Source organism: Carassius carassius, chromosome 8, assembly GCF_963082965.1.
Source record: "Carassius carassius chromosome 8, fCarCar2.1, whole genome shotgun sequence".
In the NCBI taxonomy this organism is placed as follows: domain Eukaryota; kingdom Metazoa; phylum Chordata; class Actinopteri; order Cypriniformes; family Cyprinidae; genus Carassius; species Carassius carassius.
This window is the reverse complement of record NC_081762.1, coordinates 23,281,306-23,308,031: the sequence shown is the minus strand read 5'-3', so window position 1 is coordinate 23,308,031 and position 26,726 is coordinate 23,281,306. Positions and strand designations below refer to the sequence as shown.

General features: G+C 36.2%; 1 protein-coding gene across 1 annotated transcript; it reads right to left on the bottom strand.

Moving 5' to 3' along the window:
- Positions 1 to 1,494: 1,494 nt before the first annotated feature.
- Positions 1,495 to 26,726, bottom strand: LOC132144766 (uncharacterized). Its single transcript, XM_059555336.1, has 25 exons — positions 26,545 to 26,726; positions 22,246 to 22,375; positions 21,986 to 22,141; positions 21,747 to 21,884; positions 21,348 to 21,499; positions 14,859 to 14,962; positions 14,527 to 14,719; positions 14,089 to 14,220; positions 13,487 to 13,630; positions 13,058 to 13,196; positions 12,663 to 12,816; positions 11,959 to 12,095; positions 11,715 to 11,826; positions 8,503 to 8,566; positions 8,136 to 8,342; positions 7,781 to 7,926; positions 6,908 to 7,026; positions 6,702 to 6,826; positions 6,506 to 6,600; positions 5,979 to 6,115; positions 5,014 to 5,138; positions 4,620 to 4,765; positions 2,556 to 2,658; positions 1,789 to 1,931; positions 1,495 to 1,664 (listed from the first exon to the last, which is right to left on the bottom strand). The coding sequence occupies exons 1-25, from the start codon at positions 26,554 to 26,556 to the stop codon at positions 1,541 to 1,543; spliced, it is 3,237 nt and encodes a 1,078-aa protein (XP_059411319.1). The 5' UTR covers positions 26,557 to 26,726; the 3' UTR covers positions 1,495 to 1,540.

The window sequence follows — 26,726 nt, the reverse complement described above, 5'->3', positions numbered from 1 at the left end:
TGTACGCACAATTTAGTAAAACAAGAGAACAAATTATGTGGTGTGCACGAGTTACCTTTTTTTTCTTTTTTGTAATTTTTTGTAATGTTTGAGTTTCTTTCCTTCTAAGATTTTGCACATGCATTTTTTCCATTGCAAATGTTTGAAGAGTATTCTTTTTTTTACAACTAATAAAAATTTGAACGTAACTGGGTTCAAAGGCTCACCAAATCTTATTTATACAAGAAGATACACACGCAATCTTTTGGTCATGTTTTTAGGCCATCAAATGAGCCAGAAAAATGATCAAGAACACCTTTCAAAAATAAAATGATTACAATACTGGTCCCGCTGTGGTTTTGTGGCAAAGTCCATATCTCAGTGATGGCCTTCTGGACCATAAAAAGATTTCAATCTAGTTTGAATTGTTTTTTTTTTTGTTTGTTTTTTTGTTAAATAAATACATAAATAGGACCAATTTTAGACTTGCTGATTCAGCATAAACATAAGTCAGTAAGGTATTTTATTACTTTTTATTCTGTTCTGCTTCAAGAAAGTTACATTAACAATTATATAAAATCACAAATGTCTTTCAAAATTTTATTAAATGGTTTAGAGAACATTAAAAAGGGAAAAAAACATTATAAATGTAGGTTCATACAATGGATATGAAAGTAAGAAGAATACAAAAATATATTTAGACCATATTATTAGACCAAGAAGTTCCAGTTATACAGCTATTTTCCCATAGCTATGAGAAGCGTTAAACACGGACTAACGTCCGATTGCCGTACTGTATTAATGCATTAATCAGGATAAAGCCGTATATTAAAAGCTAACAGAAGCAGTAGAATTTACAAATCATAGTGTATCTAAATGTATGAGACAACAACAAAGAAAAAACATAGCATTGTGAGCCATACTTGCACAGGTTCTGAGCGATCCTCGTAATATCCCCCTGCGCCTCATTCAGGCTCAAATGGATAAGCAATATTGACGATGCCATTTTTTAGCGACAAGCAATAGAGGCGGTTTGCCAATCACAACACACTGAGCTAGCTAACCAATCAGAGCCCATTGTGTATATCTGAGGGAGGGGCTTCATAAAAACAGGAAACGATCAGAGCATTTATAGGAGAAGTGACAGGGTGGTGTGGAATAAAGGTAAATTACGTGAAAATAATGCATTTCTAAATTAAGCATTTACACATGTTAGACTGCACCCCATGAACACAATCAAGCCTAGAAGAAAAACTGTTAACCACCTCTTTAATATCCAAAAGGTCTATGTAGTTTTAACATTACTTTTTTATTATTTGTGATTTACTAATTCTTACAAATATTAGTTAAATCATCTTAAACTAACATCAAAATTAAATCAATATTTTTAATTACAGGCATGTAGATATATTGTTAAAAGTATGTTGCTTATGTATACCTCTGACAGACAAATATAAAAAAAAAAATCTCCTGATTCCCAAAAAAAAGGAGAGAGAGAAGAAAACCTTACTCTGCTTGCATAATTTGCAAATTCATCATAATTTGGTAATGTGGAAACATCTTAAACCTGTGTTTCCTGAATCTGTGACATGCGATATTCCCTAACAGCCTTTTTTATGTTCTTGTCTGTCTTTAAGTCTGTTCTTCGTAGCAAAGTTTTTGTCAGTGGATCTTCTCTTCCATGCCTAAAATCATAATACAAGTCAAAAATGTAAAATAAAAACAATTCTGAAACATTTTATTTCCACACAATGTCTTTCACTGGTATTATACTGTTTCCCAACATTAAGATAATTTAGGGTAACTTACTTCTTAAGATAAGCCTCTATAGCACGGCGTTCATACACCACTCCAGCTTTGGTTTTCACTGGATCAACAAGCAACTTTTTCGTCAGAGGACAAGTGAGATTAGGTGGAATGAAAGTCTTAGATAATTCCGGACCTATATATTTCTAGAAAGAAAGAAAACAAAAGAAAGTGTTCCATATTTTTTTTTTAAAAATCTATTCCTGTGTATGAATAAAGGTGCTTCTTAATTATTACCATTACTACTATTAAAGGGTTAGTTCAACTGAAAACGAAAATTCGTCCATTTTCTATTGTTCTGGTACCCAACAGTCAGCAGAAGTGAGAAAATCATGTTTGAAATCTGGATATTTGTCTTACAAAAACGCATGGATTCACATGGATTCACTACAGGGGGCTTTTATTCATCCCCATGAGGCATAATATTTTATTACAGATGCACACACTTTACTTCACGTCTTCTGAACAGTTAACAACAAACACCTGCTTACCCCCATTGAAAGGATTAGAAGAGCAAGGAGAGTTTTTAATATAACTTAGATTGGATTATTCTGAAAGAAAAAAAATCACATACACCTAGGATGCTTTGAGGGTGAGTATAACATGGACAAATTTTCATTTTTGGGTGAATTAACCCTTTTAATAATTCAGACACAGTAGAGTCTTTTTATGCATTTGAGAAAACTTCGGGTTTGAATTTGTGTTCTTAAAACTGACCAAATGTATATTTGTATATATTTGTTATCTTCATGGAATTACAATTTGTTTACCTTTTCCAACTCATCCAGAGAGGAATTTGCAAACTTTTCTGTGTTTTTCTTAGCTTCTTCCTCATATTTGTCCTTGCTCGACTGGAATTCTTCTGCCAAAATGCTTAGCAAATAGTGAACTCAGTTAGAATCAATTATATCAGAAAACTCAGTATTGAACTTGATTAAAAAAGCTGGGGTGGCGTTGGGGGCTCAAGACCCTGCCCTTATTCAAAAGTGTACATCAACAAATCAGGATCTGGCACAAGAAGTTCAAATTTTATTGGATAATAATGTGGAGCCAAGTGTTCATTCTTTTTCATAAATTGGTTGAAAATGATACGGCGCAGATGAGCTTACATTTGTGGAGCAATCTGGATCCGCGGTTTGTCTAGTTTTATAAATGAGATGCTAAATGACTACAAAGCACTGCACAAATCCTCGCAGCGCCAAAAGTCACAATAGGTAATCAGTAATAAATTCACTATACACACGTTTACTATTTCATAGTTAACAAAGCCCAAGTGCCACCTACTGTACAGGCCTGTTATGTGAAGTGAAGGCTGGCGAAATGGTGACGTGAAAGGACTTCATTAAATTACAATTGTTTGATAATTGAGCAGCATTATGAAAGTGTCTTATGCTCATCAAGCCTGCATTTATTTGATCAAATATACAGGAACCTTTCATATTGTGAAATATTAGTACAATTTAAAATAATGTTTTTTTTTCTATTTTCATATACTTTAAATTATAATTTTTCTGTGACGCAAAGCTGAAATTTCGGCATCATTACTCCACTCTTCCTTGCATTATCATTCAATTTTTTTATTATTATTATTATTTACATTTGTATTGGAACCTGTGATGTTTTTTGGGGGGTTCATTGATAAATAAAAAGTTTAAAAAAGAACAGCATTTATTCAAAATAGAGATGTTTTCTAACAATATCAATCTTTACTATCACTGTTTCTATTAATTGAACAAATCCTGGCTGAATAAAAACTAATTTCTTAAAGGTGCTGTATGTAAGTTTTTGACTCTGCTAAAGCATAAAAACACCATAAAATATTTAAACAAGTTAAAATACTTGTTTATCTGAAAAACAATGCTACAGTTATTCTCCTTTGAAAATGTGTTACGGTCCGGGATGTAGGTCTCTGTTTTGGTTTGTGAATCCCGGCCACAGCCTGTTTACCCAATTGTATTTCAGCACCCCGTGTGGCCAGTTGTCAGAGAAAACTGCATATTTAATTTCATTTATCGTCAAGTGCGCCCATTCATGTTGGTGTCGTCAGTCTGGCAACCTGCGTGTGCATCAAGTCTGATGAGGAGGGTCCGGGTGAAAAAAAATTCTCTCAATATTTTGAATTTAGTTCAACCACTTGGTGTCAATACATACAGCACCTTTAAAACTAAATTAAAATAATACTGACCTCAAGCTTTTGAACTATAGTGAATATTTTTAGAAAAGTTATATTTTAAATAAACTTATTCATCAAAGAATCCTGAAAAAAGTATGGCAGGTTTCCAACATTGATAATAAATCAGCATATCATAAAATTTACTTAGAAAAGTATATTACAATTTTTATCAAATAAATGCAGGCTTAAGTGACTTCTTGCAAAAATATAAAACAGTAATGTTTCCAAACTTTTGACCTATATTTACCTTTCCTTTTACTTTTTTTTTCATTTCCCCTATTTTACATTTAAGTCCCTGCCCCTGCGGAACTCCTTGCACTTTCTCAGTTAAGTGGAGAACAAACAAACAAGTAAAAATCTGATTGTTACACCTGGATAATTTCAGCACTATGCATTTAGAGATATTTGGGTTGTTTTAGAGTTCTTTTAGATTTTTGGCTGAAATTTCTGTGCATCCCTAAAACTCACTTAACTTAGTTGAAGTTGGCTTTGATGACCCGTCAGACACTGACAAAGACACATTCCCACTGGCTGCATATATTCGTTCACTAAAGTCAACAATGTTACCAGTGTAGACTGGAAAATTGTTTTATTAAACAAAATCTAAATATCTGTTTCTTTACGATCTACAAACTTGCAACTGTGTCTATATTCTGTTTACCTGTCCAAAGGATCACTCGGTTCAGGTGCAATCATGAGCCCAAACACAGCATCCAGAATCTCTCTCATGGTGATTTGGGATGAGTAATTTCGATCAAATATGTTGTGACATATTCTTCCCTCACTGTTCACATTGCAATGGTACACCTTTATAAATAATTAAGGTAATGTAATAAAAAATAAAATAGGGGACAAAAGAAAGCAATTCATTTTATTTATATGTTAAGCTTAAAGAAGCATTTTCGTTTTGTGGTGGTGACACTGGGTGAATGTCATCTGTCATCTACAACTGCAGAAAGATGACTCAAAATGGATCTATCAATCCATCCAGGTCTTTTGTGGGTTTATCAAATGAGAGGACTGCGGGTGAGGTTCATATATTAGAAAAAGGATACAGAGGTGAAGAATCTCATAAGAGGTGGTTTCACAGGATACTCAGGACCAAATTCACAATACAGCTCAAAGACTCCATTTTCATAAGGGGTTTCAGGCGGACCTTTCATAAGAATCTTCCAAAAGGCTGAGGAGCAGAAATTGTATTGTATTATACAACAGCACACTGGCATTACAGTAAAGGTATATTAATATTTGGTTGCCTTTTAGAAAGTTGTCTCTTTTGCTTCAAAATCCTTCTTTTTTTTTATAACAGACCTTGTTTATTGCAGGCAGATAATATTAATTGGTAAACATAATGCAAATATTACCTGTCACACCAAATGCATTTGCAATTGGTGTGTAAATGTTTTTTTCCCTTGTAAAATGCTATTAAATGACATTCAATACTCATGTGTCAATGTGCAGTAAAATCAGGCATTGATTTATTTGTTGTTCATGTTTAAATGATGTATAATCACAACCTCAGATGGCATGCCCACATACTGATCACAGTACATTTAGTAACCATCTGATGCATATTACACAAAACAACACATTTTCAATCTATTACATTCTAGTCCTTGCTGGTTTGCTGCAACTTTGAGAGTAAGGATGCACAGGTGTTTTAATCACTCCATCTAGACATTAAGTACATACTCAGAAAAGGGTACCTCTTTCAAAATGTACTAATATGCATCCTTTTGCTCAAACAATTCTGCCCTTATACTGCACATAAAACATACTAACATTGATGGCACCATGAGAGCTGTGCAAGGTATTTAAAAGAACTAGGGAATAAAAGCAATGAAACTTGCTCAAGAGTGATATCTGATTCAGTCTGTATTTGCTCATTCATTTGAAATTACATAATTTAACAGTAAGTGGTGTAGTTACCCAGATGATGGTGAAGTAGTCTTGCATGACTGGATAATTTAATTTATGTAATTAATATCAATCGTAAACAGCATTATCCATTCATACTTACTAAAATCAGACTCTGAGGGCAGCACCGTGCAGAAAGGGTGAGGGTCACAGTGAAGATTCTTTAGCTCTTCCAAAATTCTTTTGTCCTTCTCCAAAAAGCGTCCGGTCTTGGATTCCATGATTCTCTTTTTCAAAGCACTGCAAGGAATTGTGTATATATCACTTTTATATTTACGTGTTATGCAGCTGATGAATATCTGCATTGCTAAACCAGTTTTACTCAGTGTAAAGATCAAGCTCCAACTGTACATCAGTGTCAGTATAGCGCTGTTGAAACAATTCATTAAATTAGTTGAATCAAAATTATGCAAATAGAATATTACCTGTAGTTTAATAAATATAATGCCTCCTACATAATACTATAAACATCTTGACGCTTTTTCTGTTAAGACCTGATAAATAACCATTTCAGATAACCAATACTGTTATTTTACATTAGAAAAATATATTCTCCAAGAACAAACTGCAATCTTGCGCTTTGATGTAGTACTAGTACATTTTAATTTAATGCTAAATGTTTGCACTTACTTCTCTGTCATTGTCACTTTGTTGTGTATCTGTGGAGGTAGTTTCACCTCTGGTTTGACATCGTAGCCACAGGTATTAAAAATGTTTAGGTCACTCTGTCAAATGTAAATGTGTAAAAACAATTGGTAATTAAATTCCACTGACTGTTCATTATCAATGTAAATTAAATGTGAATTATCCTATGTATAGTATATACCACATGATTAATTGATGGTATGTCATATTTTTTCTTTTCCTTCCTTAGTTCCATTGACAAGACTGTTTCCATCTCAAAGAGTTGTAAGGCTTCTTTGCTTGTTTCAGGCTTAAAACAGCAACCGCCTCAAAATAAAGAATTTATCAGTAATAATTATCTAATGAAAACAATATGGAATTCATATTATTCAAATGTGAAAGAGTTACCTGTAACATTGCTGATCCCATGCAACACAGTATTGTCTACTTTACCAATAAGCACGGCATCAACAACAATTTTGGAATCCATCAACTTGACTGCAGTGACAGCTGGAGCCGATTTTGATCTGTTTTTTTTTTTTTTTTTATTAAATTAGATTGTCACAAATGGGCTCAAAGAGGGCTCAGAATTCAAATGCAGATTAAACCAAAAATGTTAGCAAGTTTAAAATACAGCAGATCCTCATAGGGGGGAAAAGTCCAGAAACAGGTGTAGGATACAGGAAGAGTGGCTGGATATTTGTTAGGGTATAGCTGAAACAAAGCAGCAGATAAAGTAATCTGGCCGGACCAAAATCTAGCAAAGTGCCAGCACTTTGCGACCAGTGACCACCAAAACAGAGCAAACAGGAAGATTAAATAAAGCAGGAAATAAAGAGGGCATGTGAGGAAATTGACTGAATAAGAAGGTAAGTGAGATGATGGAGCAAGGAAATGAGACAATAAACAGGAAAATAATAGGAGAAAACACAGCAAACCATACAAATATACAAAGCTGCATCCAAAATCAAATGCTTCTCTACTGTGTAAGCTGTGTCTCAATTCAAAGGTTACATCTATCGAAGGCTGTGAAGGTTTGACCGATCAGTCTTAAATGGGATGATCTATCCTACCGAGGACTGTGACAGCTGCCGTTGATGAGTAATGTTTGTACTGGACTTTAATTAGTACTGAATTAGTATGCAGAAAAAGTGCGAAAAACAGTACACCAAAAGAGTAGACTGTCCAAATGTATAGTATCTAAGGGTCTACTAGGTGGTTAACTAAATATTTTAGTATATTATTTTTATAAAATCACTGTGAAAATGACTGAATACGCACCCACAATCATTTCCATCTGTCAAGCAAATAATGCGACAATTGCAGTCTGGAAATCTTTCTCGGATTTGAAGAAGTTCTTGGCATCCATGATTTAATGCATCATACAACAAGGTACGTCCTTGTGGCTCAAGTCTATGAACATACTCCTAAACAACAAGAATATAATTTTTTAAGCAAATTCAAAAGTACTCTGTGATAAACTGCTGTACTGTACAAAAAAAAATAAAAGTTTTAGTTATTATTCCAACATGAATGAAAACCTAGCAGTAATTAGAATACTATACATATATGGCCTGGTAAATTTCAAATGCAAAAATAATTAAAGAACAAGTGTTAAATAATTAAAATGATTTACCTTAAAGGTTTCCACCGTTTCTGTGAATGTGTGAAGCGTTTTAACCGAAGAGTTAAATTCTACAAGGCAGATAACTTGGTCAAAATTATAAGCCATGCATCGGTTTGAAAAGCTGTCAAATATTTGTTTGATGGCATCAATTCGCTTCATTTTGCAATCTTGGTCAAAACATTCCTCACCCATGGAGGAACTTGAATCAAAGAGCACCTTTAAAAACACAGTTAAATTATACAATAATTCACATGTTTTTTTATCAATATATATGAGCATATGTTAAATAAATCTTAAAGTCATATGCTATGAATCTATCAATATATAGCCTTTCCTAATATTTATATTAGACATTTCTGTACATCAGCGTACATACCACAATGGCCTCTTTTGGAGTCTTAGTGACTTTGAAAGTTAGATCCTCTCTGACATCTCTCAGCCTAGGGAGTCAAAGAAAATGTAATCATTCACAGCTTGTAAATTTTACTGGAAATGTTTTTCTATGATTATATTTATACTCGTTAAAATAAACATTGGTTAACAATTTTTTTTGTGCTGCTTTTTTTGTAAAATATAGTCATGATAAAATAATAATAATAATATAAATAATAAATTAAAAGACCAGGGCTAAATAATTAAAAGTGCCTAAATGTTTTCAAAGCCAGAGCAAGTAGCCTGCAGTACAGTTTTGCTGCTGTCCTAAATACATATAGTGTAACTAAAAAGGTAGCCTAACAAGTAATAGAAAGAAGATGTTTCAGAATATGGGTGGGCAATATGAACAACAAAGATGTACATTTTATATGATTTTGTATGTATTTGACTGTTAAAGGGCAAACTTTATCTAGTAAACTGGAGAGCAATGATAATCAGAGATCAGAATCAGAAAGAGCTTTATTGCCAAGTATGCTTGCGCATACAAGGAATTTATTTTAGTGCCGTGCTTCCAGTACACAGAGACAACAACACAGAGACAGTAAAAAGAAGATGAGCATAAAAAATACTCATATGTAAATATAAATAGACAAAAATTGAAAAATAAAATAAAAATAAATAAATTGCATGTACAGTTGTGCTCTAGCTGATAGAATGGAATAGAAAAGAATGAGATTAAGCAGCAGCTATTTGCACTATAGATGCTATTTACAACAAACGTGAAAATAGCAATGCATTCTATTTATACTAAGTAAAATGCTATATTTTCTTCTATTTACATATTTATTCCAAAAAGTGGCAATTATCTGCATCTCAGTAGTATTGGTGTACAGTATAAAAATAATGTACTGTGCAAATTATAATTTTAATTAATAATTCAAATTATTAAATGAATGCCACCTTATTGGGACAATAAAGCCCTCCCTACACCTCCCCTAACACCCCTAACTGTACCCAATACTATGTTAAACCTTTTATTATTTCCTTCATTTTATTGAAAATAAATGCCTTTCCGATGTGATATGAGATTTGAAAAAGGAGAAAAAAAATGTTTTGCAAAAGGCAGTTTCAAATCCAGGTGGACTGTGTGAAAAAGGCTATGACATGCGCTTTAACATTAGGAGGCCCTGGGCAAAATACGTGTTGGAGGCCCCCCTCACAATATTTACATATACAGTATTTCATTTTCATTTTGAATATTTTTAATTATACAGTACAAACATTTGGACACATTACTCGTTTTAATGTTGTTGAAAGAATTCTCTTAAAAACAATAATATTATGAAATATTATTACAATTTAAAAGAATGGTTTTCTATTTTACTACACTTTAAAATATATTTCTGTGATGCAAAGCTGAATTTTCATCAGCCATTTCTCCAGTCTTCAGTGTCACATCATCCTTCAGAAATTATTCTAATATAGCCTACTGATTTGTTATCAAAGATAGAAACATTGCTTAAATTTTAATTGTATAACCTGTGATACCTTTTTCCAGAATTGTTTGATGATTAAAAAGTTGTTAAAAAAAAAATATATATGAATCTTTTATAACAATTTTTCTTTATTATCACTTTTTTATTATCTATTTAACATATCCTTGCTGAATGTTAATGTTTTATTGTATTTTTTATCAAACAAATGCAGGCTTGATGACCATAAGAAATTTATTTCAAAAACATAAAAAAAAAAAAAATAACGAGTCCAAAGTTTTGACCGGTACGATATGTACATATTAATCAAACTTTATCTAACGGAATCTCTTTGTTGTTTGATGAAGATGATATTGTTTTTATTTTTTTATTTATTCACAGTTCCAGAATACTATTTCAGTAAATTAACAAGTGCTTTTATCTCTTTTTTTTCCCTATCTGGATATAGGCAGTGTTTCCCCCTCCCATTTGATCAATATTGACTACAAAAAAATAGCCTGTTTAATATCAATAATATGATAATGTATTGCATTGCTACATTCAATATGGTATATACGCCCAAATCAAGAAGACTCAATCGCTAATAAGCAGAAAAAAACGTTATTTTCTACTGTAGTTAGTTGAAACTGAAATTATAGGCCAAGTGTTATGTTAGAGCAGTAACAAAATCATCAGCAGAATTTAGAAGATAGACACATCAGAGATACTTTATTGTGTTTGCTTTTTAACTTTGAATACAAACTTCTCTGTTTTTACTTTTATAGCTATTTTGCTAGTCAGCTCCTGACGTGATGTAATTCACTGTACGTGCAAATTCATAGCATAGCGTCTGGGCACATCAACACATAGTTCGTAGCACCTGAATAAGCTATGTGTTCCTTATAGGGGATGCTGGTCTGCCTATGGCTAGCGCCGGCCCTGGGGCCAAACCTCATTATATGAATAATCACGACAACAAATTGCAAGGTTGTCCAGTTACCAGATCTTACAAGAAACACATCTTTCTCACATGATCGATGCATACAAATTTCAACCCATTAGGCCCCTCAACTTGGCAAACCTACAGCTCAGTGATGCTATTGATATGTGTGCAGGTAGTACTACGGTAAGGAAACGATCACTGGAAGAAATGTGAGGAGAAGACTTAGGTTGTGCTTCGGTGAAAAAAACTATAAAATATATTTACAAGTATAATGAGATAAAGCTTAGACTTCAAAAGGCTATTTAATTGATTAAATAAGCTTGCAAGTTTCAAAGTCAGGTGCTGCACTGCAGTGTTTACTGTGGTTATATCATATAAAAATGGTTACTTTTGACCACGTTTGATATGTTGGCAAATAAACAAAATAATGTTAACAAACAAAAAAGGTGTTCATAAATATAACAGAACAACATATCCCAGTGGACAATTAATGTTAAAAAACACATCAAATTGATATCAAAACTGACAGAAAACAAAACATGTCATGACATTGATTTGATCTAAAACATATTGGCCTACATATACATTAAACCAATTTCAGTGTGGGATTAACTTTCTGTTTTCACCCAATTTCCTCTAGAAGAAATTGCCATCCAAACTGAATTTAAAATGATTTTACAGCATTGATCAAATCTTAAGTAATATCTGACATTACATTGATATCAAGGTGCCCACTGGGATGGTTGAAATGAGGTATTTCCATAAAGTTTACTAGAATCGTGAGCAAAGAACACTTACGTATTAGCCAGTTCATCTATATTCACTGTGACGCTTTTTCCAGCGAGAGGGTCAAAAACGATAATGTTTTGAGGAGTCATTTTGTCTTTATCCATGTACATGCCAAGTTTTTCTGTAACAGTAAAATATTTGTTTATAGCCCTGTGAGTAATACTATAGTGAGGATCTACTAGTGATGCAGTATAGAATTATATCACTTTTAACACTAGACAACATAATGAACACAATTTGTCACATAATTTACCATGACTGAGAAAGACTAGACGAGGTCCTTCAGTTCCAATAGCCTTTAGTTGGAGTGGTGGCGTTATAACCAAATGAGAATAATTTTCCACTTCTGCTTTCATTTGGGAAAATGTCTTCTCTGAAATTATGTTAAAACTAAAAGAGAACATCGTCATCAGGATTAGCATTATAGATAACTTATTTATATGATTACACTGAATAAAAAAGGTAACTCAGTGTTAACATCTACCTGTACATTATCTGCTTTTATACAATTAATAAAATGTCATGTAGCATCTCTGGATCCACTTACCGTAAATAAATTAATTTGATACCAACAAATTACTCTTAAGGTACCAATTACAAGTTATCATTTTTTACAGTGTATTTTGTTGTATTAGCTGTGGTTCATTGAAAACGCATCCCTACCACCATTTTTGGTCAAAAAACAAACAAAAAAAATACAAAACTAAATTCAGTGTTGCACTTTCAATATGGAGCACTTGTATAAGTTCTTTTCAAATGTGACAGCAATACATTTTTAGCACCAATAACTGGACATTTTATTTCAAAATTGTAGTGATTATTCAAAAACCAATGTAAAAAACACTGCTACATGCACATTCATTTTGGAGAAGAGAGGTAGAATCTATATAACACTTTAAAAAGAGAGAGAGTGATGAAAATGAAAAGATAGATTCTGCTGGTGAAAGTTTATCATACCTGGAATTAGGTGTAGTACCCTGATAGCCAATCCAATGGAAAAAGTAATCCATGAATGGAGGGAGACTGAGCAAAATCTTTTCAACATTAGTAGCTTTTTTAATTGATGTCTCTTTAAGGTTCAACTCAGTGCAGTTGGGGATTTTTCCACCCTCTTAAAAAATGTAAGAAAACTAAATTTATAAAACAGATCAATTTTATCTTTGTTTAGCAATAAAATTGAATTTAGCTTGTTTTAAATATTTGTTTACGTAAAATTAACATATTTCTGGACTTGACAAACAACACACATTTACTAGACATACACACTGTTATTTGCCTTGTAGACAGGCAGATAGACAGAGATAGCAAACAAACACAATCAATTTAAATAACATAAACCATAAAAAAAATACCTCTAATTATATCCATCACATACGTCCTTTCAAAAACTTCAGGCACACCAGGAACACACACAGGCTCAGAAAAACGCTGATTTGTTGACTGTGCCTTCATGGAAATTGAAGCGTAGTTTTCATGCACATCGCTTTCATCCTGTTGGTATAAATACTTTATAAACACTCAGTGAATATAAACACACTTAACTTATCATATCTCTGTCAAACAAATGAGGTACAGTATGACATCCCCCCAACCCCCAGAGCTGGGTAGATGACTTAATTTAAATTACTTAAATTACTTCAAATAGTAATGTAATGTATGTTACATATTTTATATAAAACAGCATTCATTTATTGTACTTTAATTGTGCATGCCATCTGTGTTTTTAAAAATCACAAATCTCTGACAGTTTTATAAATGTGCATTTTATAATGCAATTATACCTTTGCTTGAGACAGGAGGTAGGCCCAGCAAACTGGGGCATACTCAAAAACATCAATGTCCTCAATGATCCTGTCATCAGATCTTTTTGTAAGACTGGGTAACAACTCCCTGAAGAGATAGTAAAGTCCTTCAACAATGGCAATCTGAAAGTATACACCATAAAAAAATTTGAATACAAAATCTATATATCTATATTTATCGATCTGCATATGCAACATATGTGTATGTATGTGTGTATAAAAGTCGTCATTTGGATTTAAATAAGCAAATACTGAAGAGTATAAAATGTGATAATTATTAGTGATTAATATGTTCCTAGCATGTTTCATGTTTTGTTCACAACAATTCTTTTAACCCTAGCTGATCCAGTTTGAAGAATTTTAGCACTGTCATCCCGGAATATGCACATGGGTACATTTTCCAACAAAAAATAAAAATAAAATTGAAAAATAAAAATCTGAGCACTGAATCACTTAGGGTTAAAAGAACTGTTGCCAAATATATGACCTACCAGAAACATATTAACCACTGCAATAATGCATATTCCAATAGCATATTTATAAATAAAGTTTTATGCTATTTAACAACAAAATAACTTTACCTTCTGGACCCGTGTGCCACTCATGTTTTGGCAAATAGTCTGATACAAGCTCTGGGCTAAGGCATTGCATCCACTGATTTTTCGAATGTATGCGACCACTTTCTTGAACCCCTCTCCGTTATTTTTACGTCTCTAGAAATTCATATCAAATAATAATTTGAGCAAAAATGAAATTAAGAAAATATTAAATTCATCCATTATGAATTTATTTCATTAGAAATAGTTAAAACTTCCAAAGTATGGGATAAAATATAATGTAGGTTATCTGCTTAAAGTAAAAATAAAAAAATAAAAGTAAAGTAAAACAAGTGACCACAAGACAAATTGTCTTGCTAAACAGCTATAAATTAAGAGGTTGTTTGTATACAAGGTTATTATTTTGCATGTAAGGTAATTATTTTAATATTAAAAGAATAAAATGATCAGAAAAGAAATTACAATGGCTTTGAAGGTTGAGAAAAACACACTGAGGCCTTTCTCTGTTTGTTTCTCAGATGGTGTGATATCACTTTGGCAAAATTCTGTCATTTCTGCTTGATCATCATGAAATGAAGACAGAGAGAAATGCAGAACGGTGTCTTCATTAATCCCAAGATTAAATAATGGTTCACTGACATTCCATTCATAGTCTCTATAAAAAAAATTTTTATTGTTTAAACATTTACCAAGTTGACACAACTACCATTTTTCAGAGGTGTACTAGTTATGGTTTTAATATTTTGAAATTATGCTGTCTATCCAAAATTGTACAATAAAATGAAAATAATTACTTCAAGTGAAGCACGTGAGGTGGTATTCCACTTTCCTTTGAAAGCTGTCCTCTCAACTGAATCAATGTGTCATGTTCCAAGTCCACTTGGATTTCATATCTACCCTGTTTGTAAACAAACAAACAAAAAACTTTATGTGTCTGCTCTGTATTTATTTTATGAAATTTTTGAATGTATTATATGTTGTGCCCCATATTTAAGACATGTATAATATTAAGTTTACAATTTCAATACCACAATTAAATTGTATGCATGTAATGCACCCAAAGGACAACTGGGAAAATAAATGACAAAAGAAGCTCGTCTACACAGGGAAGAAATTTATATAATTAATAATAATAATAATTACTAAAGTGCAAATAATGTTTTCTGGCCCATTTCTCTGCAACGTTTCGGTTTTAGATTTATTTTCCACTTCTGCGACAACATCTGTAGAATATTTTTCTCAGAGCGGTGAGTGGAATGTACTTTCATCTGTGCCAGCTGCCATGCTCTCGTCTCTTCCGTGAGTGACGACCAACACGGCAAGTGCATCAGATTTTTGGGCCTGGCCCATGCATGAGACACTATATTTGGCATTTCTAGGTGCAAATGCTGCGAGAATTTAACTCTTAAAACCTTGCATGCTGGACTCACGTTTTTTGATAACGAATCCGCTATTCTCTCCTGCCACACTGCTCCAGAGGATACCTCCCTCCGCAAAGTCGTGGCCAGGAGTTCGAATGTGGCACTCAAGGATATGGAGAGTGAGCAGTTTGCACTTTCTCTCCCTCCATCACTCAAGTGTCACCGTGTGGATTTTCCAGTTGAGTTTTCTGACGGCTGTCCTGCCCCCAGCCCGGAGGCCTGGGAAGATGTTTCCTTCGAGTCGGAGAATGTCTTGTTTACCGCAGCCTCCGGCTCTGAGGATTTCAGAGCCACTTCGCTCAACACTCTCCCACCTAGCGGCCCGGAGGCATAGCCCTCTCCAGCCTATACAGAAATGGTGGATGTTTTAGCATGAGCCACTAAGAAACTGAGCTCAGATTGGCCAGATTTCCTCAGTGGCGCTAGCTTGTGCCTGGTGAGGAGAAAACTGCCTTTCTTCCCTGACCTGCATCACAAGATCTCTAGGTCCTGGAAGCAGCCTATCTCCTCCCGTCTCACTAATGCGGAAGCCGCTGACTTCACCAACCTCATTGGTTGTGTGAAGCAGGGGTATGCCACAGTCCCAGTGGTTGAGGACACACTTGCTGTTCAACTCTCATTGACTTCTGCCCCCTCCTCGTGGAAGTCCTGCCCTCTCCTCCCATCTAAGCCTTGTAGGACCACTTCCACTTTGTAAGTCCTAAATGACAGCAGGACAGGCGGGTCTGGCTCTCCACACTATGGCCATCCTTTAGGCCTACTAAGCAGAGGTACCAGCCACTGCCTCGTCCTCCAGGGAGCACCCAGTCACCAGAAAAGAGCCAGTTGGTAGAGTGAGTGACCCGGTGCATCCACCACCGTACACAGTCTGAGGAGCGCGTAGTCGTTCCAGTTCTTGCCAGCAGCCCTGCAAGCTGGTAGTTTTGAAGCACCTGAACAAACCCCCCGTGGTGGCTTCATCGGGTTGCTCCTGAAGGAGAGTTTCCGTTAAAGCAAATCTGTCCATCCCCGAGATGCTCTTCTCCACTGACATCACCATCCTCGCCGCTAAATGTGTCTCAAGGAGTGCAGGCCACTTAAGGTTTTCTCCCCTTAGCACACAAGGATGCTTTGATCATTCCTCTGTTTAGGCTGGACGCATGTCCCTCCATTCAGAGGGACATAAAGAGTGGGGACCCCGTGTCGGCATCCCCTGAACTGTTCCATCCTGCTACCTCTGTCAGCCTTCCTCCATGCCTGGAGGGACCTGCCAGGAGTGTAACCCTGGATTCTTCATATCATCCAGTTCGGCTACACACTCCAATTTGCTCGCAACCCCTGTTTCAGTGAGGTTTTTCTTACTGCAATGAACAGAGCCAGCGAGGTTTCTGTCCTGCAACAGGAAATCTCCTCTCTTTTCAGGTCTACACCACGGCTTCTTCAGCCGGTACTTTCTAGTTTCAAAGAGGGAAGGGGGCCTGTGTCCTATTCTAGATCTACACAGACTGAATTATTCCCTTTGTAGAGGAAAATTCAGAATGCTCACACTCAAGAGTATTCTTTCTCAAGTCCAAGATGGGGTCTGGTTTTCCCACTGTCGACTTGAAGAATGCCTCTTTCAACATTCAGGTCATTCAGAGGTACAGGAAGTTCCTCAGGTTTGTGTTCGGGGGAAATGTTTACCAATACAACATTCTTCCCTTTGGGATAGCTCTGGCCACAAGGACATTCACCAAGTGTATGGATGGTGCTCTGGCCACGCTGAGGCTCCAGGGGATCCAAATTCTCAATTAACTGGACAACTGGCTCATTCTAGATAGTTCCAGGGAGCAGGTGATTCATCAAAGGGACTCTCTCCTGCTCCAACTTCATGCGCTTGGCCTCCAGCTGAATGGCCAGAGGTGCTTGCTCACTCCAGCCCAGCAGACCACAATTTTGGGAGTCTGACTGGACTCAACCTCCATACAGGCCCTTCTGGTTCCTGCTTAGGTCGAAAGCATCAAGTCGTGCTCAGCCCGCTTCAGGCTAGGTCGTCACATGGCAGTGGACCTATGTAGCAGGCTCCTAGGCCACATGGCAATGGCTTCCCTGGTTCTTTAATTGAGGCTGCTTCATATGAGAAAATTTCTCTAGTGGATGATGTCCCTGGGAATTTGTTCCTCCTGGCCATCTCTCCACATACTAAGAGTGTCGGGCGCTGGCCTCCGTGCCCTCTCAGTGTGGTGAGACACTGATATTTTCCAAAAAGGAGTTAAAATGGGAATAGTCTGCTGTCGCCAGATTATCATGACAAATGATTCTCTCTCTCAGGATGGGGTGCAGTCTTCGAGGGCAGGCCAGCTTGCAATGTCTGGACAGGCAAGTACCTCACCTGACACATAAACAGCTTGTAAATAAGAGCGGTTCATCTGGCTCTCATTCACTTTCTTCTGTTCCTGGCACACCCTCATGTCATCATCAGAAAGGACAATGTTGCAGTGTTGTCAAACATCAATCACCAGGGAGGCTCCCGATTGCGCACCCTGGACAGGCATGCATGCCAACTCCTCCTTTGGACACAGGACAAATTTCTGTCCCTGAGAGGGGTCCATGGGAAATGGCATAAATCAAGAAATTCTACAGACCTCGGTGTGTATCAGTCTCTCCTCTCTTCCTTCTAGGCAAATGTCTTCACTGCTAAAACATCCTACTACTACAACAAAATTAAAAACTGTTGTGACGCCCGGACACTCTTCAAAACTTTCTCTTCACTTCTTAATTCACCTCCTCCTCCATCGACTCTTACAGCAGACGACTTTGCAGTTTTCTTCACAAATAAGACAAGAACCATCAGTGACCAATTCTCCACACCGCAGACTGAGGATAACTTCACAATGACCAATGACCAATGACATGACTCTCTCTCCTCCTTTTCCGCACTCTCAGAGATGGACGTTTCCAAACTTATCCTGTCCAATCATCCTATTACTTGCCCACTTGATCTGATACCCACTCACCTTCTTCAAGCGATCTCTTCTTCAGTCATATCTTCACTTACTGACATTATCAAATCCTCTCTTCACTCTGGAACATTTGCGCTGTGTTCAACCAGCTCTCTATGTTTCTGGCACAGAACAACCTTCTGGACAGCAACCAATCTGGCTTCAAAAGTGGCCAATCAACTGAGACTGCCCTGCTCTCGGTTACTGAAGCCCTGCTACTGGCAAAAGCAGCTTCAAAATCATTGGTACTCATCTTACTGGACCTGTCTGCTGCTTTTGACACCGTTCATCAATAGATTCTCCTGTCCACCCTCAGAAAGATGGGCATCTCTGGAACCACACTGCTGTGGTTGAAGTCCTACCTCTCCAATAGATCCTTCAGTGTGTCTTCGAGGAGTGACGTTTCTAAGTCACAACAACTTGCTACTGGGGTTCCTCAAGGCTCAGTACTTAGACCACTTCTCTTTTCCATCTGCATGACTTCATTAAGAGCTGTCATTCAGAAGCATGGCTTTTCTTATCACTGCTATGCTGATGACACCCAACTCTACTTCTCATTCCAACCAGATGACCCAACTGTAGCTGCTTGCATTTCAGCCTGTTTGAGTGACATTTGTAGCTTGATGAATGACCATCACCTTCAGCTCAACCTTACAAAGACAGAACTGGTGGTTCCAGCTAACCCATCGTTTCATCACAACTTCTCTATACAGCTGGGTTCGTCAACCATAACTTCTTCCAGGAAAGCCAGAAACCTAGGATTTGTGATGGATCGTCAGTTAAGCTTCACAGACCATATTGCTACAATGACCCGGTCCTGTAGATTTGCCTTATACAACATTAGGAAGATTAGACCCTTCCTGTCAGAGCAAGCCACCCAACTTCTTGTCCAAGCTCTTGTTTTCTCCAGACTGGACTATTGTAATGCTCTCCTGGTGGGCCTTCCTGCATGTACTATCAAGCCTCTGCAACTTATCCAGAATGCAGCAGCGAGGGTTGTCTTCAATGAGCTAAAAAAAAAGCTCACGTTACTCCTCTCCTCATCAGGTTACACTGGTACCAGTAGCCGCTCGCATCACATTCAAGGTACTGATGCTTGCCTACAAGACAACCACTGGCACGGCACCAACATACCTAAACTCACTAGTTCAATCCTATGTGCCCTCCAGAAGTTTGCGCTCTGCAAGTGAACAACCCCTTGTGGTGCCATCCAAAAGAAGTTCAAAATCACTCTCACGGACCTTTTCCTAGACCATGCCCAGCTTGTGGAATGACTTCCCAATCTCAATTCGTACAACAGAGTCTTTACTCATTTTCAAGAAACATCTAAAGACTCAACTTTTTTGCCAGCACTTAACCAACTAATAACCAAAAAAACCTGGCTATGCGTTCTGTACTAGACTAACTGAGACTTGTCATGGCACTTGTATACTGTTGTTGTTCTCTTGTTGATCTGATTGCTTCTATTGTTCTCATTTGAAAGTCGCTTTGGATAAAAGCGTCTGCTAAATGATTAAATATAAATTTGATTACTGACTATATAACCGGCCATTAATATGATTATTGACTATATCAGCATCTATCTGGGTGAATGCTGTATTTCTAGCAATCTCAGGATTTTTTTTATATATATATATTATATGTCAGCTGCGCAGCGTCGCATTTAACTAGGGGCGACACCCGAATAGTCGACGATTCAATGCTTCGATAGGAGAAGCCTAATTCGACTCCCAATCTCACAGTCGAATATTTGCTGAGGTGTTATGAGCATGCCATTTTGGCTATATGGGGATTAGGGGTGTAGCGATATACCAGTATGGGCGACAACCGATAACGCCACACATAAATACTCCAGGGCCAGTACCTGGTGGAGCTCCCAGGTGGCAGTATTGCGGGGCCATGCACTTAATTCTTCATCTGTGGTCATTCTTCAATGAGGTTCATTAGTTAACATTAGTTAATTACATTTGTTAACATATATAAATAATAATGAATAATATTTCCACAGCATTTATTAATCTTAGTTCGCTAATTTCAGTATTTACTTATGCATTATTAAAATCATGATTTGTGTTTGTAAACATTAATGCACTGTGAACTAACATGAACAATTAATGACTCTATTTTTATTAACATTAACAAAGATGAATAAATTGTGTAAGAAATGTATTGTTCATTGTTTATTCATGTTAGTTAATACATTAATGTTAACAAATGACATCTTATTGTAAAGTGTTACCATTAATATTTCTTCTTCATACTGTTGAACTTGACCGTATTTTCTCTGTTATTTCATAGGAGCTTTAAAGAAGACGGAGAAAGCCAGAGTCTTGAACACTGCGTTTATCAGTATCCTTATGTTCGTTGGGTAAAAAAGAAAAACTCAATAAACAAAGTAAAATCATTTGAGTGATATATTTTCTATGTTTTTATAGATATCACGATGTATCGATACTGTGAATTCTTATGACCCACAATAACCTGATATGAAAAATCTAATATCGTGACAGCCCTAATGGGAATGCTTAAATGTCTAATTTCACATAGAACTACTGGTTTTCTTATATTAAATTAATATTATCGCAGCATGAGCAGGACAAACAACAATGCAGAACATGAATAACTATGACTGGGACTGTCATATACAGAACATAACATTATAATGAGTTTAGTTGCCATGTTTCTGCACGTTGCTACATAAAGAATGTGTCCACAAAAGGAATTCATTCAGAGCTGCGCAGACACATTCATGTGCATTTGGGGCATTTTGTGCAAATTCGACTATAGGCAAGATTCAAAAATTCAGATTCGACTGAATATCCATGTCGGGGACACCTCTAGTTTTGACAATGGTTAATGGTTTCTTTTCAGAAAAAAAATAAAATAAATTTTTTTGGCATACTTTTAACATCACGTGACAGAAAACAGTGTCTTGGCCTTCATTTCTTATGTCGCTTGGTTGGGGGTTGCTGGGAGACCCTCTCAAATTTTCTTTTGGTGTAAATATGGCATAGAGTTCACTTCCATTTTCAATATGTCTGTCTTTCAGAGACCCTGTGAGAATGGACAAAAAAATTGTGAAGACAATCACTGAGAAAGTAACAGTATCATTAGACAGTAATGTTTTTAAATTATTCTACTTTTCTTAAATAGACGAAAAACAAAACTTGCAAATCATTGCAAAATTGAATCAGATTATGACTAATTTGATAATTGTGAAAAATATCATATATAATTAAATCACTGAATAACAAAAGTTTAAGTTGTAAAACAGAAACATTTGAAGAATGTCAAAACTAACATGTATTGAAAAATGGATCATCTGTCAAAGGCATTCCTTCAGCAGTGAACAGACACACAGACATTTGGTTATTAATGTTCTCCAAAATGCTGATCCTCAGAATAAGATCTTCCACTGTGTTTTGGTTTGGGTCCATATCTGTGCAAAAGACACAAACTCATGAATATTATGATTTATGTTTTGGAAATATCACATGAACAAATCAATTTGAGGTTATACTTATTCAAGGTTATACTTACCAAGTATTTCTCTACGTTCTGGACATTTTGGAAATGAATAATACATGCAATATGCCTGCAGAGATTTTGTCAATCCTTTTTGGAGAGGACCTGCACCAAATCTCTGAATCTCATCTATCATGTTTTTATATCTATTCTTCTGAACCTTGGTAAATCCTTGGCACCAAGACAATGATTACAACATATTAATGTCAAATTTGATTCTATTTCCAAGAAAGAACAGATAATATACTTTCAGAAAATCAGTTCACAAAACTTACTCATGTTGTCCAAGTCTTCATCAGTTACACCATCGATAAAATCCTGAATGCACTCAATACCAAGTTGAACAAACTGGTTATAGAATACTTCTAGTTTGTTTCTTTCTAAAATCTTGTAGATTTGTTTCATCTGAAAAAAACGTGTTGTTATATGACAAAATGAAAATGGCATTTTCAGTTATTTACATAGCCGTTGATTTATTAGAAAATACTGCACACTGGTGGTGATTTGCACAGTCAATTGGTTCAAGTGTATTGCACAAGCGCTGAAAAGTAAAACCAAAACCACAGAGAGTATAAAAACATGGACGTAGTGTCCGTGACGTCACCCATAGTTTTCTGAAGAAAGTTTTAGAAGCTCAAATTGAGCATAGACAGTAAAAGAAATGGACACAGCGACCCCACTGGATTCAACGGAGACAAGTAAAGTCAGTTAGAAGCAAGCACTTCCTGTGGGTCGAGCGTACTGCGCAGACTCAAACTGAGCTTGATGACGTAGATGTCAAGTGAGCAACCGGTAAGTCTCCTAATCACTGTGCCAAGAGAAATCTGAATCACCCACCGAATCTTCCAGAGAAGGCGAGCGTGAACAGGAGCAAATTTTGGTAAGTATTCTGATTAATTATCTCCCTTGACTTTATGCCTCCACGTCCCCCCGATAGCCTCATAGACAGTAAAAGATTGCCTGCAAGCTTCTCCTCCTGTCCATATGGTAATTTCTCTACTGTGCGACAGAGAGTCGCTGGTTATGACGCAATCGTTAGCTTATTTATTACAAAAACTGCTTCTATGGGACCATAACGTAAGATACAAGGTAATGGAGCCTTTTATACATTTTCGTGTTTCTTTAGAAATAATGAATGGACAAATTAAGTCTTTAAACACCTCAGATGTAAAGTTATTCGCTGTCAAAGTGACGCCAAAATGAATGGGAGTCAATGGAATGCTAAAAGCAGGTGGGGGTCCGCCAACCAATGGCAGCGCCCAGGGGTGCTTCAAAAAAATATGAAACCCTGCCCCGCTGAAATTGAGCGGAGGCGGCCGTCGCCATCTTGGCAACACACGTCACTTCCAGATAATCGAAAATGGGCAAAAAAGCAAGAGCTGGTTGCTGAAACCACGCCCTCCTAGCTTGACGACAGTGCCAGCAGCGGCAATCCACCTTTCACTCAAGTGGCCATGCCCTTAATTATGCAGAACTTTAAGACTTAATATAATTTAAACGGATAAAAAAAATTGACCCCTCTTACATTGTCATGAAGGGCAAAATTATCTATATAGACCAAAATAATTTTTTTAACCAGGCTGTAAACATGTTTCTTTCTGCTGTAAATCTGGGCATTTTAACACGGGGAGTCTATGGGATTGACTTCCTTTTGCAGCCAGCCTCAAGCGGTCAGTCGATGAATTACCATTTTAGTCACTTCCTTGTTGCCTTGAGAGAGCGGGAGGTGAGATGGGTTGAGAGAAGCCCCTGGCTGCATATCTGGGGCGTGGCTGCACATGTCGCCCTGCCTGCAAGTCTTTTCAAGTAAATAACGCCAATGTGTTGCACTCCAGGCAGGATTTCATTTTTACTTGTTTGTCACTGAGTGCACTAGTGAGTGGATGAGCTTTGTGATTTGTTTAATTTGATTAATTGTAATTGATTACAACATTCCTCTCGTGTAACGTCGTTCACTAAAAGCAGTGGTTTCCAACCTGGGCCCATGCCCGTTTTAGCGTGGGAAACTCATATGCTTTTACGATAAAAGTCAATGAATGGGCTTTGCATTAATTAAGGCCCAATCGCACGAAAAGTCATTACATGTATTTCTGCAGGCATTTACAAATTTAAGATAGTTTATAAAATATTACTAGTTTATTTTAAACATGGGGAGTTTCATAATAAATGTTTAATTAACTGTCACATGGAGCCATTTTTAAATTGTTTTAATGTTTTAAATTTGAAACATTTTTATTACTGCAGCATAAGAGTCTTGCTTCAAAAACATTACAATCCTTTGATGGTAGTGTACACATAATGTTACATATTTATACTAGTCAACATTTGAAGTGGATCAAAACCATAGACTGTATAAAAACGTCGCTGGGACTTCTTCTAACTTTAACTCAGGGGGCCAGGGTTTCATATTTTTTTGAAGCACCCCTGGGCGCCGCCATTGGCTAGTGGACCCACACCTGCTGTTAGCATTCCATTGACTCCCATTCATTTTGGCGTCACTTTGACAGCGAATAACTTTACATCTGAGGCGTTTAAAGACTCAATTTGTCCATTCATTATTTAAAAAAAAAACACGAAAATGTAGGCCCCATTAACTTTTATCTTACGTTGTGGCCCCGTAGAAGCAGTTTTTGTAAAAATAGGCTAACGATTGTGTCATAACCTGTGACTCTCTGTCGCACAGTAGAGAAATTACCGTATCTACAGGAGAAGAAGCTCGCAGCCAATCTTTTACTGTCTATGAGGCTATCGGGGGGAAGTGGAGACATGAAGTCAAGGGAGAAACCCATAGAGAGTCCATAAAAGCAACAGGACAAAATTATTCAACAACGTCTGATTGTTGAATAATTTTTCAGATTTCTCTTGGCACAGTGATTAGAAGACTTACAATTGTCAGACAGGTTGCTCACATGACATCTACGTCATCAAGCTCAGTTTGAATCTGCACAGTATGCTCGACCCCCAGGAAGTGCGTGCTTCTAACTGATTTCACTTGTCTCCGTTGAATCCAGTGGGGTCGCTGTGTCCATTTCTTTTACTGTCTATGCCCCTGTCAGCAGCAGCCAGACCATTTTGCAGGAGGTATATTGATATTGAAACCACTGAACATATACATATATATATATATATATACTTTTTTTTTGTTTTGTTTTTGGTTGTTTTGGACTCAATTGTGCAGTAAAATGTCATGTATAATTACAAGGTTAAATCCCCTTTAACGTCAAAGTTTGGTGTGCTTAATAAAGATTGCTTACAACATTACTTGGTTAACAACCTTTTTGATGTTGCTAAATATTTCATTCATAAATGCAGATTTCTGAAAACCCCTCCCTCCTTTCCTCACTTTTCTAATGAACTTAAAATTTGTGCTGCTTCTCTTGATGCTCTTTCAAATGAAAAAGCTACTGCAGTTGCCAGCTTCTTCAGTGAACTAAGTGCCCTATAACTCCTTGCAACCCCTTGTTAGAAATTAGTTATCTATAATTGCTCTTTTATTTTTATTTTATTCCTTATTGCTATTCGTGATTGTGCATTTAATGTATTACATCACTATTACATATTGTATTTGCAACTATGTCTGCCTCGGAGAAGTTTTAATATTGTTTATTCAGTGCATATCTTGTATGTAATTTGATGGTTTGCTAAAAAAAAAAAAAAAAAACTTTTTGCAGTAGGCTGTCGCTTGACTAAAACGTTATGATCGCCCCCAGGTGGCTGGACCCAGTATATGTCATAAACCCCACCCTCTCCAGGTATTCTGACGAAAAGTGAGATCATAGATATCTATGAAGTGAGATAAACTAAAGTACCCAAATTAAACTTCGAATACTTTTTTTAATGGTTCCGTCATTTAAGGTAGTTCTTATCATAATTATGTATGTTCAAGTGTTCGTTGTTCTAGTTTGCTTTAGTTATTTGGTGGTATAAAAATAGGATTTGTCATGACTGTGATATTACGATTGGGTCTGCCGGAGTTTGAGAGACTTTGATACCGCGGTTTTATTTCATTAATTTATTAATTTATTTTATTAATTGATTAAGTCAGTAGGCCTAACTCACAACAGACATTATTACAAAATATAAATAATAACAATAATGCAATAATAATAATGCACTCAGTCAAGTATACCTTATACCGAAGCATATATATACATTGACGATGGTTAAAGATTTTAGGGCTTTGGCATTAGGCTACTGGATGTACAGATAGTACCCAAGTTACATCGGGAAAAAAAACTAATAAATGGGGGGAGGGGTGTTACGGACAAAATAAAGTTGCATTAACTTATAATATTTCGAATTCAGTTCACTGAATTATTTCAGGGTTACTTTACTGGACCCTGTGCCATATATACAGGTATATATAGGTAACCTACTCCGTTGACTGAAAAAAGGGGCTTACAAATATGTTTGCACACCTGCTTTGCTTTATTGTATTTTTCAACAATGTGTTACCTTCTACCCCAAAACTACCTGAAATTACTTCCTTATAGTGATACTAGCCTGTATAATAATTACAGAGAAGATAAACAATATAAGTGAAAAATTATGAGATCCAATATTTTTTTTCCTACCTCACTTGCCATCTTGTCACTGGGAGAGAACGATGAACTATGAACGCATTTCAAATTGTGAGTTTCTGTTTCATTTACTAGGAAAAATACTAATTGTTACTGGGAGAGAACGACCATGAACGCATTTGAAATTGTTAGTTTCAGTTTCATTTACCAGAAAAAATAGTGATTCTTTTAAAAGG

Excerpts from the sequence above, each read along its gene's own strand:
- LOC132144766 (XM_059555336.1), bottom strand. Across the intron at positions 21,885-21,985 it reads AGAACGTAGAGAAATACTTG|ATATGGACCCAAACCAAAAC; the intron begins GTAAGTATAACC and ends TCTTTTGCACAG. Across the intron at positions 12,817-13,057 it reads TGTGATGGATATAATTAGAG|AGGGTGGAAAAATCCCCAAC; the intron begins GTATTTTTTTTA and ends ACATTTTTTAAG.